General features: G+C 42.4%; 1 protein-coding gene across 1 annotated transcript in view; it reads left to right on the plus strand.

Annotated features, from left to right (window-relative positions):
• Positions 1–19,752, plus strand: part of CAMSAP3 (calmodulin regulated spectrin associated protein family member 3) — a gene marked incomplete in the record, with an annotated part of 1,204,937 nt that overhangs the window by 1,160,332 nt on the left and 24,853 nt on the right. The window contains 1 exon segment of the mRNA XM_044084445.1: positions 9,585–9,700. Within this exon segment, the coding sequence (XP_043940380.1) occupies positions 9,585–9,700 (116 nt within the window).

Here is a 19,752-nt window from a genome sequence, read left to right on the forward strand (position 1 = left end):
CACCCCAGTTTTTTCTAAACAACGTACCACTGGCAGTTTGCCATTACCACCTGCTGGCTCCCTCACCTTTTGTGTCTCACCTTGCTTCGATGGACATTTGACTGCTATGTGTGGCCCCTCTGGTTACACTTGAAACATCTAATCCCTAACATGTACTTGGACTAGCAGTTTCCCCTGTTATAGGTGTACTCTGAGTTGTTTAGACCCCCCCCCCCATGGGTTCCCTTATGTCCATGTACAGCATTGAGTATCCCTTTCTTATGCAGTGGTGCTCTGCTTGCCAAGTAGAGATGCCCTTTTCTCCCCAACTCCTCTGCAGAGTTACACTCACGGACTGCTAACTAGACTGTCATGTCATCAAACAAAGTACTGAGGGGCTTGTTTCCTCACCAAAAGGTATGCCAGTCCCTCAAAAGTGGTGACCTGACACCCACTCACCCATTTGTGAAAGTAAGAACCTAAATCAGCAATATAATCATGTACACTTTCATCTGCCTTGCTTCTACGTTCATGAATCTTTTTTCTATATGCCTCAGGTGTAAGTTTGAAACTGTCAAACAAGCAACATTTCATTTTATCGTAATTCAAACAATCTACATTATTTAACTTTGCTACAACCAGAACAGCTTTACCATGGTGTAAGGAATCAGGAACTGAACCCAGAGCTCATGGTCAACATCATATTGTCTGCAGACCCTCAAAAAGATCTTAATAAAGCTGTCAAGGTCATCCCCATCCCTGTACTGAGGAAAAAAGTTTACTGACATTTACAGCTTCTGGAGTCCTGTTATTCCCTTCAACATTACCTCCATGACCCTCTCAAAGGGTGTGAAGCTCCATTTTATGCCGGCGCTGTCTATCCTTGTCCTTGGCTTCTAAATACCTCAGTCTCTCATCAGTCTCCAGTTCATACTGACGCTGTTTCTCCTCAGCTTCCAGACATTGAGTCTCCAAGTGCAGTTTCTCCTCGGTCTCCAGTCGTTTGGCTTCCAGGCACAGTCTCTCCAACTCCAGATGGATTCTGAAGTCCTCCAAAGAAAAGGTGGACTGTCCTGTCCTGGCAGGCTGCACATCACCAATACCAACCTGGATATCCTCCTTGTGGCTGGTCTGAGCTGTGGCTGCAACCAAGGTTGAAATTGTTGCTTTCTTGGTCAGGTTGGCATGTACCAATCCTCTGGCTTCACACTCCTTTGCCAACTGGATCTTTGTCAGCTTGCTAAAATCTTCTGCTGACATCCTTGCCTGCTATTCCTGACTATCTAACCACAAAAAAAACTGTGGTTGATTGAAATTCTGAATGTTTACCTTGCGGCTGTCAAGAATGCACACCCTAATGACAGCTACCTACAGGCTACTGAAATTCAATTAATAATCCCACCACTGCCACCAGTAAATGTGATGTTCGGCTATATCCCACCAGACTTTAAATAACGCCCTTACTAACCTGGATCAGGAACTAAGGAGCTTCAGTCCTCACTACTGACTCCAGTATGAGACTGTCACTTAGACAGAAGTATTGTATCACAATTTTCCCCTAAGAACACAACCGGAACATGCTCTATTTTCCTGCGACTGGGCTATGTATCTCTGTCCACCCCAAATGTAACTCCTTATTACACACTTCAGAGCAATTTGTCCCAGTGATACACTCACACTCAAAATCTCACACATCCAAACACTTCTGGGAACGCCTGAGACAAATTTCCAGATGTGTCCCTTCCCCAAATGAATACTTTAATTCTGCCACCAGTCAGACTGTCTTCATGCCCTTCTAAATGGAGTGCCCAGTTGTAAAAATTAAATATCAAAATAAATGATAGCTGTGACCAGAAGCGACCAGGCCTTCAAGGTGATCTGGGAAATATCAAAACAGGTATAAGCACTCTCTAATCTCTTAAAGGGAAACATTCTGATGACATTACCTATTGTTCAACTGATTCTCCACAGTATTTTAGAAGGTCCCTCACAAACGTGCATTTAAAAATATTTCAAACACTGACAGATTCTTTAAAAATCCTGTTTGTACAGGGAAATGCTCAACTTTTAAAACTTATTTACATATTCAGCATTAGGCTGGCATATAGTACAAGTTAATCTGAGAATATACACAAATCCCCTGCAATCATGCCAACACAGATGAGTGTTTTCCGTTTATTCACACTGTGATAGAAGAGTTGTGTGACATTCTCTGTTTTGGCATCTGTGCCCCTCAATACATGTTGACTGTTCTTGGTCCCCCTCTATATGTGTACCTGATTGTCCAATGTCCACGTGATGATTACTTCCAATTCCCTTTTGACCATAATGTCGTGTAATTTACTGCCTCTTACCTTGTGTATTATCTTGTCATTGCTGTCTGAATTGTATAACCTTGCAGTTGAACTTCATTTGACACTCCTTACCTGTAAAGGATTTATAGGTCCCCTTTTAGAGTCTCTGGCCCCATTAACATTCATTAAATATTGCACTGTTTGTCCCTTCTAGCATATTTGGAGTGAAAGTACTAAACCTTGTAGTTGGGGGAATGCTTAATGCTGATAGCCTTACAGTTGATGCCCCCCCCCCAGCTGTCATAATACCAGTTCACCCTCTCATCATTTCCCCAAGCCATTTCTTTTTTGTAACATTTTTATTTAAAAATTGTCATAAAATATAAAATAAAACAACCTATTCAGTATATATACAAATACATAACTAGATGTACAAAAAGAAGCAAACATACAGTGTGAAGTAATCCACAATAGGTGGCTCTTCAGAATAACAATTGGCCATTTTTCTTGCCAGTCTTGAAGCAGTCTTGTAAGCTTGGCATTTAGCTTTAGAGCGTACTGTTCTAATAAAGTAAGGAATGGATATTACAAGCAAGTTCTTCTATACAGTTGTAATATAATATTTAAAGTGTAATTGTAATCGCTTGTGTTTCCTGAGAAATTTGAAAGTAAGATTGGCCAATAAAAGTTTGACAACAATGAAGACTTTGATCAATAAAGACAAGTCTATTTAGCATATCATTTCCATAATTCCATATTGGTGTAACAGATTTAAAACAACAAAATACTTGCATCATCCAGCTGCTGACATTTTGTATCATAAATTTACTTTCAGCTGAGGGACATTAAGTAGCTTATTTAGCTGAAGTTGCATGTGTATTACAGTCTCCAGTCCATTTCCAAAGTCTCCGCCTTACTTTCTAGTCTTTTCATTCTTTGAGGTGCTACTGAGTCATACTGAAATCCACGTATGTCAGACATTCTATCTTCTGCACTGTTGCTCAGTGAAACCAAACCAGATTAGGTCCTGAAATTGTCTATACTTTAAACTGTTTTTCCTCTTCCCTGCCTTTTGTAGACATGCAGGTCTGTAGCTGACTGGACTAATCCTTCTTCATACACCATGAATAAGGAGAAACCTGAATCTGTCTTCTAGTCATCTGCTACTTCCACATTGGCCTTGCAGTCTTTTAAATGTATCTTTGCATGGTTCAAACCAAAGTATTTTCTTATTTTTTGAATATTCTGAAGGTCATCTCTTCTGAGTTTTAAGTTATGTCCTGCAGTAATTTAGCCATTTCCTGGTCTTAGTCCCACTTTCTTTTGGTCCAGTTATTGCCCCTCTGCCTTTTCTATTTCTAGCATAGTACCCTTCATTCTTTTTCTCCTGTGAATATTTTAAGTAACCTATTCAAAACTTGTTATTCTCCCTTCCATAATTAATCTATCTGTTTTGTCTCTCTTCCCCTTCTGCCTGTCCAAAATTTGAAAGCTTTTCTTCCTCCCAACTTTACTATCTGAACTAGTTTCCCTTGAAAACTGGTCTTGGTTGCATTTGTACAGGACAGATCTCAAACCTCAGTTCGCAGAACCTTTGACTGTTTTTTCCTTGCTCTTTGAGTACTCCATTTTCTTTTTCATCCATCCACTGTGGTGGCCTCCTGAACTCCCCTTTACTTCTATGCAGACATGTTTACATAGTTTTTGAATGCTGATTCTCATATAAATATGTTGCTGATGTCACCATTTCTTATGGATGTCTCCATACCACCACTGTCAGTTGCTTGTAGTCCATGTTTTTGTGGTGCAGCACCACTAACTTCATTCATTAGGTCTTTCCTGCAGTGCTTAAGGTGAACCAAAATGTGGACACTGTTGGCCAGCAAATGTATCATCTGCACGGCCTCAACTTTGCCTAACAGGATGAGAACTATCCAGAATGTTGTTCTTTCTAAAACTTAACTTGCACCAACAAATTTGTCTGTTTCAGAGCTTCAGCTAGGATGATTCCTCATTGTACCATGGGGAGAATGAGCATTCCCATGACAGTTAATTACCTATTTCTCACCCTGGTTTCTGTCTGTTCACCAATTTGGTCATATTATCCTCTGATGTGTCGTAAAGGCAGTAGTAAGTATCCTGCCATCTGCTTGTTTATCTACTTCAGTTCTCCCATTTCCTATGCTCCCTTCCTCCTTCTCCTTGCATCACTTCATATGATCAACTTCTGATGCAAACTGCCTCTCCCCACTTTTCTTTCTGTTGCTCAAGTTTTATAAATGCCAGCAATGTCATCTTATCAAATGACTGGATGGCCTTTAGTTCTTCTAAAGTTAGTCAACTAATATCTGGCCAAGTAGCAGATAATTAACACTCAAGTTTAGATAGCTGAGTGAACTGATGTCAGCGCACACAATTGGCTGTTGCTAAAATCTTTCTTTTCTCCCTCTTTTAAAATTCCAAAGACATGCATCTGGAGCATTTCTCCCCGGGCCTCCGCTGAAAACAGGCTCTGTGGAACCTAGTCGGACTTTCCTGGTCAACAAATGATAAATAAAAATAAATAAATAAATAAGTGTCTCAATCTTGCGCATCAGGTGTGGTTTCCCCCACTAGAGAGGAGGGATTCCCTTCTCTCAAGTTCTACAGATTCAGATCTGAATGAGTAATATTTCTTCACCTTTAGGCTACAGCACTGTTGATGATAAAATCATATGGTTGGCCTCCTATTTAAAAAGCACGTCTTTTAGAGAAACGGCTAAGTATGAGGTTGGTAGATACAAGACTTGTCAGGAGAGAATCCCCCATAGAGGCCATCAGAGACAAAAGTAGTCTGTTAACTCCAACATATTTAAGGTTGGTAAACACACCATTAAGAGTGAATATTCTGTAGTAGATGCTTGCAGTAGAAGTGTGGAAACAGGGACTGTTAAATAAAGGCCTGCTTGGTTAAAACTTCAGCTCTTGTCAAATGATAATAAGATGCAGCTCTTGGACACCCCTCTAAAAATAACTTATTATTTGGTGACCTACTTCCCAGGAAACATTTAACTTTGTTGATGAGGAGGAGCCAGTCAAGTAGTTATTTCTTACCATGGGACAGGTAGGTGAAATATCTTGCAAAGCAGTAGCCCATTTATGGAAAGCAGTTGAACGCTGATCATGTGAGCCAGGATGACCTTTGAGAAAAAGCAAGCCTAGAGAGGTGACACAGGCAAGGGCATGCAAGAAGTTGTGGGAGGGAAGATAATTCTTTCTCACAAGATGGCAGTAAACAATATGGCTGTACTTCCCACTCTGCCTGCTTGTGCAATCACATCACCATCATTCCTTTCCTGCAGTCATTTATCTTCCAACTTGTATGCTGGGTAAAAAGGCTTTCTTATGGCAGTGAGAACACTGGACCAAGCATATGTGCTCATCAGGAATGATGGTGATGTGACTGCGCAAGCAGGTAGATGTTCAGGAATCACTTGTCATTCCCCCCACCCTTGTTAAGTATGAACAGTCTGGCTGTACATTTATAGCTAGGTAGATAGATCTCTGTATAGATGGATTAGATAGTTGAGTGAACTGATGTCAGCGCACACAATTGGCTGTTGCTAAAATCTTTCTTTTCTCCCTCTTTTAAAGGAGTATCTGTTGAGCATTGTTTTATTTTGATCGGTAGACTGACTAATAGATTTGTTGGTAGATTATATTAACTAGATATTTTACACTTTATCTTACAGTTAATATATATGGGAAGGGTCTCTCATGTGATCCTAGACCACTGTCAAAGCACCATGAAGGGAGGTAGGAATGTACAGGATACCAAGTTTGTTCATGTCTTTAATAGGTTGAGGGTTGTTGTAATGGTTAAGGTATTTATCTTTTAAACAAGGGGTACAGGGTTTGATTCTCACTAAGGGAAATCGGATAGGCTTAAAATGGTCCACAAGGGCAGCTTGCCTAGTATTTACTTATGAACCTGTGAAAGAGCAATTGATGTTTTGAGTAGACACTGGTTACATCCTCCAGGAGGCAAGTCTGTTTATGAAATGACCTTGATGACTCACTCTTGTTCTGCTGCATAGGAAGACATCAAGGAGCCTTTGAGTGGTGCACCCCCCTAACAAGTTACCTTGGAAGGGGTATCCTAAATTATTAGCATCACCTTTTCTCTGTTTGAACAGCTGGCACTCACCAGAGACTATCCTGCACTTGGGGAGTAGTTATTCTTACCCTCAGTCAGGCGCTTGTTGATTGCACTCAGGACTTGAACACTCTTCTCATCAAGCCTCCCCATGAGCCTGGCAGTGCCTGATGACAGTTTGAAATGGGTCATCCAGGTCCTTCTGACCTTGAGCTCACAGGCCAGATCCTTAATGTCAGATTGTATATGCTTTTTCTCATGGGTGAAGGAGTGAACCTTTAGGGAAAAATGAGCTGTTACCATGCCCCGCGCAGATCTCTCCAGTTCTGTTGCTTTCAGCCCATCTGATTATACGGTCAGGGAGAGCTGGTTAAGTGTCTTATCATTGTTTCTACAGTGACTTTCCTAGCTGAGACCATCCTTTAATATAAGGCGAAGCAGGTTATCCTAGATGTCTGCTTTTGAGAGAGCAGAAATTTGAGGAGCTCCAAAGAAGCTCCAATTATGGAGAGTGTCTGTGACCCTGAGCCCTACAGCATGTTTTAGGCCAGGGCAGCACTATTCAGAAGGGCTCCATAAGCATCAAAATCAGGACTGATTACGTGAGTGTACAGGTATATTTAATCTTCTAAAGTTGTTTGGGTGCTCACAATCTTACATGCTTGCAGGTAAGTATTATATTTTATCTGTCTTTTCACCTTTTTGTTATGTAAGTATTTACACACATAAGACTATGTCCTAAGTCTGTTCAGTCCTGTTGACTCTTCCTAATTATTAGTTCTTGTAAAAATATTTAGTTATAATTACTATGATGTTTAATACTATCCATTACAAAACTGCTTTTCTAACTGTAGTACATTTTTAGCTTATGTCAGTTTTCCTTTCTTTACTTCAAGACTAAAATAATATGCTCACAGAAACAAATAATGTGTTTACAAGTGCTATGTCCTTCATTTCCCCCTGAAATTCACCGTTTACCAAAGCAAATTTAAGCAGTAAAGGGGTAGCTCTAAAACTTGTAAAACTGTTGTACTTGGTTGAAAATGACAAAAATATAAGTCCGCATCATTTTTGTCATCTTTCCAATAGTCTTGTAAACACACCCAACTCAGTTTCACCCCTGAACCACCTTACTCATGTGTTAGCCCTCATCCTGCTGCTGCTAATCCCATCCCTACACATTACCTCATCAAAAAGCATTTTCCCCTAACAGTACCACCGCTAAACTCACTCACTCACTCACTCACTCACTCCTGCCCCTAATGCCAAAGCATTTGGTACAGCTGATAGCTTTAGCATCAGAAAAAAACAACACTTCTTCACCCAAGCGCACCTCACACAGCACATGACAAGTTGTTCCCAACATCAACATTTATGACAGTTTTGCACAACTGTCTTCAGTCAAAAAGCAAATCAGTTAACTATATTGATAAAAGGCACATTGAGGAAAGTTAACTGCTGCTATACACATATACAGATAAATTGATACACGTAAGTGTGTATGTACATGCATACATACATATATATATATATATATATACACATGCACACACACACATACATAAAATGCGCATGTGTGTGTGTATATGTTGTCTGTCTATATCCTAGGAGGAGTAGGAGAGTGAGAGGAGAATATTGTAAAAATGTTCATGAAATTTCCAGACCGTCAGAAAGGGCATAGCCATTATTTTGATTTAGCGAACCTTTGTCCAAAATGTGGCTCCTCAACCCCAGAAAGTGTAGGCATAAGAAAAAAAATATGCCAGATATTTTGAAAAAAAGTAATTTAGCAAACTATGTAAACATGCAAACATATACCATTATAAGTATGACATATTTTAATGAAAGTAAATTTTAGTGCATGTCATGGCACAAAACAAGTTATGAAAAACAAACAACATGCACAATGCAATACGGCACATGCCTGGTTATGCCCATGAATGTCAGAAGTACATTTGATAAGAGATGTTTTTCTTTTTTCTATAGTGCATATTTTCTAGCGATGACATGCAACAAAATGTGTGCATTAGTGTTAGTGTGGATGAATGGTCTGGCTCACAGCAGTCATTTCTACAGTTGCCAGAACTGGAGTAGCAAGGCTGCATCCATTGTGATTTGCATCTTCTAATAATTTTAATAAGAGCCTTTTATGTGTCTCGTGGCCACAGGAATTGTGTATTGCACTATGTTTTGTCTATCATATTTTACAAGTTTATGCACAACTGTGTCAAGTTTTTTAACATTCTGCCTATGTGATATTAGGTACAAGGCTGAATGCATTTCTGTCAATCCAGTTGTGGTACTTTAATGTAATACCCTTAGAGTAAGAGACATGGGAACAAAAGACATACTGCACTGTAGTGCAAACCTCTATTGTCACAGTCCTTCATTATTCTTTCATTCATCTGCTTGAGTACAGGGCTGCTTGGATGATCAAAAAAGACATACTGTTGCTTCAGTACAAGTACATATGTCGTTCTCAACTTGTCTGGCATGTGAATTGCTGCTCAGGTTGGTAGGAAAAAGCAGAATTGCACTGTTGTAGCATCAGTTTGCTTGTCTTATTTGCATCTATATCGTATCATCGACAGTTTACGTTGTCGAATCCTAAAACATCGACACCTAAACGTCGAAAGCTTACAATAGCGAACAGCCACATAATCGAATTCTTTCCTCTGGAAAGAATTCACGTGGCTATCCATAAACAAAATAAACAAACACACAAAAAGTGGGGGGCTTCACCCCCCCCCCCCAACTAAATATACCAACTCCGAGATTGCTCTTTATTGGGGAAAGGGCAAATCTCCGATAACGGCCACGCAAATTCTTTCCCGAGGAAAGAATTCGATTATGTGGCCATTTGCTTTTGTAAGCTTTTGACACTTGGGTGTCAATGTTTAAGCTGTCGATATTACAGTAGGAACCCTCTTATTTAGCAATTTTGATATCAGGACATCCCCATAACTACGTGCGTGTGTGTGGATGGTGGTGGTTGAAAAGGAACAGACGAATATGCAACTTCATGGTTTTGAGGCCTAACCAAACATCACACATACTTGTACATTTTATGGTAAAGTTTGAAGTCTGGCACAGTGTAAATGTTTTCGATGTGTGCACTGGTTGTCAGCTGTTGCTGCAGTCTATTAGAAGTGCTAATGGGCAATGTTGTTTTATAGACCAAATTCACCCTCAAGGCTGTTATCCCCAAGTCGGCAGTTGTTCACACAGAATGGAGAGGACTGGGAAAATGCCTCTACTGCATCTTCACCTGCATCTATCCCTGAGAACACAGGTTTGTGACCTTCAAGCTGTAGAATGCATGCTTTTTGTGGCTTTTACTGTTGCAGATACTTTGGGTTATTGCAGAATGCTATTTTTAGAGGTGCATACTGGGAGGGAGTACACTAATGTAATCTTTTGGCATGGTATGGAAAGATAAGTAAGGTACAGTATTACTGCCATGACTGTCTTCAAGTGTCAGCCCAGTGATAGAGACCACCTTCTGCAAGGAGGAAGGTTAGTTGGAATTAGATACCCATATCTAAATATAATAAATATTTAATAAATAAATAAAATAAATAAAATATAATAAAGGAAGTTGTCCTTCCCATTTCATGCAACACATATTTATTAAACATTCCATGTAGAGAAAAACACAGTGCACCTGTGTACAGCTTGGCTGTTTCCATTTGGATAATTTATTGAATCCTTGACTCTAAAAAGACTCTAAAAGCAGAAGTGGATGGTCTTCAATGGATTGTCTTACTGTAGGGTATGCATGTGAAAGGATCGGGTAGAGAATTCACCTAGAAAGTTGATTACCTGATTGCTGTCATATGTTAGCATAGCAAGCCTATGTTTGTACAGATTTGTTCAGATTTACTATTATCACCAAGAACAGCATATTAATTACAAATTAAACAAAGATGTGTAGATCCTGGCTGGCAATCCCTTAAAGGGAGACGCGGAATAACTGAATGTTCTCGAGTGTCCTTGAGGCCCATGTGACCTTAACACTTGTTAATTGCTGATATTTGTTTTGACAGATATGCTTGGTAGATACCTGTTTCATTGCGAGTGCCATGAGTTAATTTGTCTAAACTTGCCGATGCTATTATTTGTAAATACCATATGCGTGAGGGTTGGATGATCATTTTTAACCTAGTGGTTTTGTATTCGGCAACTCTTCCACATTATTTTCTATGATTATCCTTCATTTTACTTCAGTTTAATTTTAACAGGAAATATGCATCCTACATGCTAACTTGTTAAAAGTGTTAGTGAAGAAGTTAATCTAGTTTCACTGTTTGCTTGTCTAAGGGTAGAATTCTGGAGGAAAAGCAAGTGAGATAATTGTCTTAATAACATATTGTGCCTTTAGAAGCACTGATGGAAGTACACCTCATTTAATATTTGTACTTTTGTATTTTCATATGCACTTTTTAGGTAAGAATTTATCTCTGTTTTTGTAAATATTGATGAATGTAAATATTTGACCTGCCTATGAAATTTGTATACATATTGTGAATAACTAGTGATTTTCTACTTTAGAAGTGAGTTAGGAATTCATTCTGTTACGCAACTTAAAAGCATGGGTATATAACCTAGGTCCACTGAAGTCATCATTCCACTGTATTCAGCCTTCATCATACTAATCATTGAGTACAAGGTCCCTTTGATATGTACCTGACTAGGTACATGAAACAACTGAAACATCTACAGAGCTTCCTCACAAGGGGATAAACATGTCCTAACTACAACAACAATCTTTGTTGGAAGAGATGAGGACAAAGGCAGAAAGGAGATACAGGATGAGGTTCTGAAACAAGAGATGCTCTTCGTGTTTCACTGTTGCAGTCATCACACTTGGGTTATCTGCCTGCAGGTGGCCTCAGTTGGCCCAAATACCAGAGACTTAGTATTTCTGCATCGGTTGCTGTTGCTCCAGGACTGACGTCAGGTCGTCAGGGGTATAAAAACAGGCAGCCGATGCCATTACATCAGTCTTTCTTGCCAAGGAGCCCGAAGCAGAAGCAGTTTGAAAGTGCCAGTCAGCCGCTACCTGAGTTTTCGTTTGCGAGTTGAATAATCCTGAAGTCTTCTAAAGTGAAGTACCCTGTTGGGGATCCTTTTTTCTTGCTTTAACCAATGTCAGAAAAAGTTAACAATTGCCTTGCCCTGTGGAAAGCAAATAGCATACAAAGATTTTCATTCTTACTGCATCACCTGTTTAGGCCCAGAGCACGACGTACCTCGCTGTCAGTTTTGTGCCTTGTTCAACGCCCGAACCATTTGTCGTCGGGCTCTCATTGTCTCTAAATTCTTTCACTCTCGATCTCCATATTCCAAAATGGCTTCAGTAAGCCTTCTGACTACCGATATTCCGAAAAAACCTAAGGATAAAGTCAGAGAAAGACCGCACAGGTCCAAAGCTGCCGACGTTTCCGTTAAGCTAGTCGCCAGTGCCCTGGTACTCAGTGAGGCGCTTTCGCAGCCCCTGATGCTCACTTCAGTGGATTCGTAGGCCTCTACCGAGACCCGTTTGGAGTCCGGTATGCCGCAAGACTCTGCTTCTACTATGGAACCTGCGCATGTCTCTCCCTTGAATGGGTCCAGAGTCGCTGAGCAGGCACCGGTTTCTGAGGCAGTTCTTCGCACTACCGATGTTTGACTCGGATAACTTCATTTTTATCTAAAACTACCAAGTTTCTAAGGCCAAGAGTATGCACTATGCCAAGAAAAAGAAATAATCAAAGCACATGCTCCCTTACCACGATGACAAATGCTTAGAATGGCAGAGGACCTTATGTTGATTAGGGGAAGTCAGCCTTCCCCTGCTAAGAGAAAGAGACCAGTCCCTCGCAGCTTCAACAGACCAGGAGTCCGATGATTCTGAGGTATCTGATTAGGAAGACATGCCCTTATCTGCTTATAAGTATTCAGATGCAGAGGAATCCATTCCCTCTGCCTCTCCTCCAGAGAATTTTTCTTTTGGTGAAACCTTACATACTTTAAGAGAGCATTTCCACTGGGAATGCCAAGACTATCCTTAGTCCAAAAAGAGACTCTGAGAATTTCTAGATTTGCCACAGCACAGGTCTTTAGCAATACCCCCAGTCCTGGAAGTTGTTGATGATGTCTTTATGGAGTACAGTCTTACTCCTGATACTTTACCCCCTGCCCCTAGGAAACCAGACAGGTACTACAGAGTACTTGACACTCGCAAATTTATGTTCAAGAATCCTACTGCTGACCCAGAGATAATTTCCCATGAGCCTAAATGTATCAAGGCAACTTCAGCCAAGAATCCCATCCCTTTGGACAGGGATTCCAGAGCTTTGGACAGATGGGGTAAGAAAGTGTATACCTCTGCAAACTCTTGCTATTAGGGCATTGAATTATCAGTTTCACATGCTGAAGTACCAGCAACATATTATGGAACTTATTAAACAAAAAGTAGCAACCCTTACAGACTGTGCAGAAAATATAAAGAATTGCAGGAGCTTATGCACTCTGCAAGCCAAGTCAGCAAGCATACTTTGCAGTGTGGCTTTGATGCCCTAGAAGCATCTTGCAGGGCAGCAGTCACTGGTTCTGTACTGAGAAGGCATGCTTGGCTTAAGGAGCAGACCTTGCCAGACCATGTCAAATCAAAGTTACTAGATGCTCCTTTCAACAAGGACAATTTGTTTGGCACCAAAGCAGAAGAGGTTCTTAAAAAGATGGAAGAAAAAGGTAAATCTATGCAGACAGTTAAAGAATTCTTACAAGTGCCACCTCCTAGATTCAGTAGGTATTTCCCCTGAAAACACTGGTCCTTTCCAGCCACCTCCAGGCCATCTCAACCAGACCCTTGGGAAACAGAGCACCCAGGCTACAGTCTCAGGGTATGCAGAGATCTAAGCAATGGAGTACCCTCACCCCCAAAACAGGGAGTGGTAAGCCACCTCCTTACGGAAAAAACTCACAATGACTTCTCTACTGCACTCCACACTTCTGCCCAATTGCTGCTGTCCCTAGGAGGAAAACTTGCCGTTCATGCAAAAAAACTGGATGTCCATCACAAAAGACTGATGGGTCCTCAATTGTATCACAGGGGTACAAATTCTATTTGCATTCTCTGCCAACCCCAGAAGGGTTCCCAGACCTTCCTCAAAACCAATGGGCAGAGGCACAAAACCAAATCCTATCCCTGTTGTCTATCAGGGCATTCAGCCGGGTCCAGTGAAATACATAGATCAAGAATTCTATTCCAGGCTTTTCCTGGTACCCAGAAAAGAGGGATCTTGATGCCCAATCCTAGATCTTTCAGTTCTCCACCTTCATGGTGGTACCGAAATTCAAAATGCTTACCCTGCAACAGCTTCTACCCATGCTAGCCAAGGATGCCTGGTTAGTCACCCTAGACCTAAAAGAAGCCTGTCTGCACATCCCTATAAGGGAGTCATGCAGGAAGTATCTACATTTCAGGGCCGGATCTATGCATCATCAGTTCTCTGCACTTCCCTTTGGCTTATCCACTGCGCCCAGAGTATTCACAAAATGCCTGACTCCAGCCATTGCATACTGCAGGCGGAGAAATATCCAAATTTACCCGTATTTGGATGACTGCCTGATTTAGGCAGACAGTCAGGAATTACTGTTGCAGCACCTGACATTTGTGAAAAACCTTCTCACTTCGTGGGGTACACCATCAACAAAAAGAAATCAAAACTGGTGCCCAGTCAAAAGATTGCATTCCTGGGATCAAGCTTGAACACAGCATCCCAGATGGCATTCCTCACTTCAGAAAAAAAAGTCTATCTGACAGCCTACTTCAAACAAATGGCCACCAGAACTCACCTATCCGCAAGGAAAAGACTGCTGGCCCTAGGGTTCATGGGCTCATGTATACTGTTAATTCCGTATGCAAGACTGCACATGAGGAAACTTCAAGGATACTTAAAAGGTCTTTGGTGCCAACATTCTCAGGACCTGTAAACAGTTATTCCTATCATACCCTGTCTACGGACAGAGTTTCTTTGGTGGGCAGAAGCATGCAACCACAACAAGGGATTGCCCTTTACTCAATCCCACGCCTCCCAGACCCTAACCACAGATGCATCAGACTATGCCTGGGGAGCACACATGAACGGCAAATGCACAGGGCCATTGGCCCCAAGTTAAATTAATCTGCACATCAACCAAAAAGAGATGCTAGCTGTGCTGAACGCCCTGACAGCTTTCAGATCCCTACTCTTTCCAGGACAACTACTAATAAAAACAGACAACACCACAGTTATGTGGTACATCAACAAGCAGGGAGAACCCATTCCTACCCACTCTGCAGGTTAGCCATGGCCCTGTGGAACATAGCCTTGGACATGCAAGTCCATCTTTAAGCTCAATTCCTGCCAGGCAAACAAAATTCACTGGCAGACAACTTAAGCAGAAATCTCCTAGACCCACATGAGTGGAAGTTAGAGCCCAGCACCTTCAACTTTCTGATTTAGAAATGGGGGACCTCAGAGGTGGACCTCTTTGCCTCCCTCTACAACCACCAGCTCAGCACATTCTGCACCAGGAACCCTCACGGCAAGGCCTGGAAAGTGGATGCCCTGTCTTTTCAGTGGGTAAATCTCTCAATTTATGCATTCCCACCTCTGCCCCTTTTCACAAGAGTATTACGCGAAATAAGACAGGACAGACTGAGGACAATTCTGATTGCCCCGGACTGGTCACACCAGCACTGGTACCCACTCCTGCACAGCCTGACATCGGTGCCACCATGGCACATACACCAGAACCCTACCCTGCTCTCTCAGGAGGAGGGGCAGATTTTGCATCCGTAACTACAAACCCTAAATCTTGCAGCCTGGCTTATCCCTTGAATCCTACCCCAGCAACTAAGCAAGCAGGTGCTGGACGTCATTCTTGAAGCCAGAAGACACAGTACAAGGAAATCCTATGCGGATAAGTGGAAAAGGTACTGCTCCTGGAGTCTCTCTATAGGAGAGGACACAACTACTCCACAAAGGACTGTCCTCCTCTTCCATTAAGATACATGCCTCAGCCATTTCGGCTCATTACAACACTGAGCTACCTCTCTTCTTGCACCCTTTTATCAAACAGTTCCTGAGAGGGGCAGACAACTTAAGTCCACCAAGGAGAGCACCCACCCCTGCTTGGAACCTTAGCTTTGTACTGGAAAAGCTCACACTTCCACCCTTTGAGCCTGCGGTGTCAGCAGACTTAAAATTACTCTCTTGGAAAACAGCATTGCTTCTGGCCATCACTTCATCTAGAAGAGTGTCTGAACTACAAGCACTTATGGCTGTGGAACCCTTCATTATTTTCCATGCTAACAGGGTCTCCCTCAGGACAAAACCCTTCCTTTATGCATAAAATGGTGTCCAGTGTGGCTGTCAACCAATCCATACATTTGCCGACTTTTTTCCCTAATCCTCAAAATAAAGGGGAAAGGATCCTGCACTCCTTGGACGTCCACAGACAGCTCCGATTTTACCTGGATAGGATTAAGCCCTTCAGAAAATCAGACCAGTTACTTGTCAGCTTTGCAACAGGGACAGAGGGCAAGGCCATTTCAAAGCAAACAATCTCTAAATGGATAGCACATTGCATCCATTTCTGCTACAACCACCATGGGAAACCAACCCCTTAGGGGGTCAGAACACATTCCACTAGGGCAACATCTACCTCTACAGCATTTCTCAGGGGTGTCCCTACCAGAGACATCCTGGAAGCTGCTACCTGAGTTCAGTACACACTTTCACCAAGCACTACCCATTTGCCCATCTTTTCCAAATCCAGGGCAGGTTTTGCAACAGCAGTCCTGCAGGGCCTTCTAGCCAGCCCTACTACTTCTTGACTACATCCACCCTTCTTCAGCTTTGGGAATCCACCCAAGTGTGATGACTGCAACAGTGAAACACAAAGAACATAGTACAGATGTTCATCGTGTTACATTGCTGCAGTCATTACACTTGGGTTATCCTGCCGTCAGTCGGTCCCGCAGTCGGCCAGAGTTCCAAAGTCTTGGTCCGGGGTCGGTTGCTGTCGCTTCTTCCCTGACGTCAGTGCACCAGGGGTATATAAGATGCATCCGATGCCATTTTCTCCAGTCTTTCTTGCCGTGCGGTGCCCGAAGCAAAAGCAGTTCGCAAGTGCCGGTCGACCGACTCCTGAGATTTTCGAAGTCGAATTTCAGATCCGAAGTCCTCAATAAAGCTAAGTACCCCATTGGGGAAACTTTTTTCTTGCCTCAGACTGATGTCAGAAAAAGTTAATAATTGTATTTCGTGTGGGAAGCAAATACCTCCATAAGGACTCCCACTCTTACTGTATTCCATGCCTAGGCCCTGATCACGACATCACTAGTTGTCGGTTTTGTGCTAGATTGATTTTGCTTTGCACTACTTTGGCCGAAGGTTCAATTATACAATGCCGTCGGAACAACCGATGACCGCAATTCATAAAAAATGCAAAGACAAGGATAAAGACAGGCATCAGAGGTCCAAAACCAACGACGAAGCCTCTTCTAGGCCAGTCGCCAGTTCGCCGGTTCTCAGTGAGGCGCTTTCGCAGCCCCTGACACCTGCTACCTCCGAGCCATAGGCTGCCCCCGACTCCCACGTGGAGACAACTAGGCCTCTGGAAACTCAGGTATTGGGCCTACGGAAACTAATCCCTCAGATGGGTCCGGAGCCGCTGAGCAGGCATCTGCTTCTGAGGGTGTTTTCAGACCTTCACACCTTACCATTAAAGCAACAGCCAAGACAAAAACACCATTAAAGACAAAGAAGCAAGTACAGCATTCTCCTGGACAGTCCTCCATGCCTAAGAAACAGATGCTCAAAATGGCCGAAGACCTCATTACTCTAATCAGGGGTTCCCATCCCCCTCCTGATAAAAGGCCTAGGCAGGATAACAGACTATGATTCCTCTGATCAGGTTTCCATTTCCTCTGATTCCTCTTCAGACCAGGGATACTCTCTACCCCCCTATGAGGACTCTGATGCTGAAGAATTTATCCCTTCAGCCTCTACTCCTGAGGATTACTCTTTTGGGGAAACTTTACATACCATGAGGGAGCATTTCCATTGGGAAAGGCAAGATTATTCAGAATCCAAGAAAAGGCTCAGGGACTTCCTTTTATTGCCTCAGCACAGGCCCCTTGCTATTCCGCCTGTGTTAGATATTGTGGATGATGTGTTCTCTGAATCCAGCTTATCTCCTGATTCTTTGCCCCCTGCACCAGCCAAGCCAGATAGGTACTATAGAGTCCTTGACTCTCAAGTTTCTTTATAAAAACCCTTCTGCTGACCCAGAAACCATTTCCCAGGGTCCCAAAGGGGTTAAGGCTTCCATTGCAAAAAATCCAGTCCCCTCTGTCAGAGATTCTAGAGCATTGGATAGATGGGGGAAGAAAGTTTACACTTCTGCAACTTTAGCAGTAAGGGCTTTAAATTGCCAGTTTCACATGCTTAAGTACCAACAATATTTAATGGCTCAGTTAAAACAGAAAATGCTTACAAGCTCAGAAGCTCCTGACTATAAAGAAATGCAGGATTTATTGCATGCAGTTGAACAGGTGGGAAAATATACTCTGCAATGTGGTTGTGATTCTTTGGAGGCCTCTTGTAGAGCCGCAGTTACCGGTTCTGTGATTCAAAGACATGCTTGGTTAAAAGAACAGAGTTTACCTGACCATATTAAGGCAAAATTATTGGATGCTCCTTTACAGCATGATACCTTGTTTGGTGTTAAGGCAGAAGAGGTACTAAAGAAAATGGAGGATAAAGCTAAATCTATGCAAACAGTCAAAGATTTCTTACAGGTACAGCCACGTCGATTTAGCAGAAATTGGCCTACAAAGAATTGGTCCTTTCCAGTGTCAGACCAGACCACAGAGAGGCAGATACAGACACCCAAGAGGCAGATCTCGACCCCAATGCTCTTACAGACAATGGCAGTGGGGTACCTCAGCCCCAAAAGGAGGTGAGGACAAGTCTCAACCTTACAGGAAACAGTCCCAATGACTTCCCCCTTCGTATGCCAAACACTTCCCTTTTGGCAGTCCCCTTAGGGGGGAAACTTGCACTTTTTTCTCAAAATTGGCAAACAGTCACCCAAGACAAATGGGTTCTGAATATTGTGTCTCAAGGTTACTGGTTCCACTTTCACACTTTACCAAGGCTAAAAGGAATGCCAAACCTGCCACAAAATCAATGGGCAGAGGATCAAAAACAAATTTCAGCCCTCATGGACATCAGAGCTATTCAAAAAGTACCACAGCAGGAACAAGGACAAGGGTTTTACTCAAGACTCTTCCTGGTCCCCAGAAAGGACAAAGCCTGGAGACCCATACTAGACCTTTCAACTCTAAATACTTACCTGGATGTTCCAAAATTCAAAATGTTGACACTACAGCAGCTTCTTCCCATGCTGGGCAAGAAGGCTTGGCTTGTTACTTTGAACCTCAAAGAGGCATACCTGCATGTCCCTAGCAGACAAGATTGCAGAAGATACCTCAGATTCAAAGCTGGTACAATACACTACCAATTCTCTGCACTGCCCTTTGGCTTATCTACTGCACCCAGGGTCTTTACAAAGTGCCTGGCACCAGTAATTGCATTTTGCAGACAAAAAGGAATTCAAATATATCCATACCTGGACGACTGCCATATTCAAGCAGAGGGAAAGGACATTCTTCTAAAGCATCTGGCATTTGTAAAAAGGTTGCTAATTTCTCTAGGGTACACAGTAAATGAAAAGAAGTCAAAACTAGTGCCCTCACAACAGATAATATTCCTGGGTGCCAGCTTAAATACAACAGCCCAGATGGCTTATCTCACGCCAGACAAATAAGGACAACTGACTCAATATTTTCAATTGCTGGTAAAAAAGTCCCATCTCCCTGCAAGAAAAATTCTGCAGGCCCTGGGATTCATGGCATCCTGCATACTACTAATTCCATATACCAGACTGCATATGAGGAAATTGCAATGCTACCTGAAAAGTGTTTGGACTCAACACTCTCACAGTTTAGAAGCAGTAATACCAATAATTTCCTGCCTACAACAGGAGTTTCAATGGTGGCCACAGGCATGTTACCTCAACAAGGGTCAGCCTTTCAATCTACCCACAGCCAGGCAGACTCTAACAACAGATGCTTCGGATTATGCCTGTGGAGCAAACATGGCAGGAACATGTATTCATGGCAAGTGGACCACAGACCAAATGCATCTTCACATCAATCAAAAAGAGATGTTGGCTGTTCAAAATGCCCTAACAGCTTTCAAGGACCTTCTGCATCCAGGACAATTATTAAAGACAGACAACACC

This window comes from Protopterus annectens, chromosome 9.part0 (genome assembly GCF_019279795.1).
Source record: "Protopterus annectens isolate FY-2018-M chromosome 9.part0, PAN1.0, whole genome shotgun sequence".
Classification (NCBI taxonomy): domain Eukaryota; kingdom Metazoa; phylum Chordata; order Ceratodontiformes; family Protopteridae; genus Protopterus; species Protopterus annectens.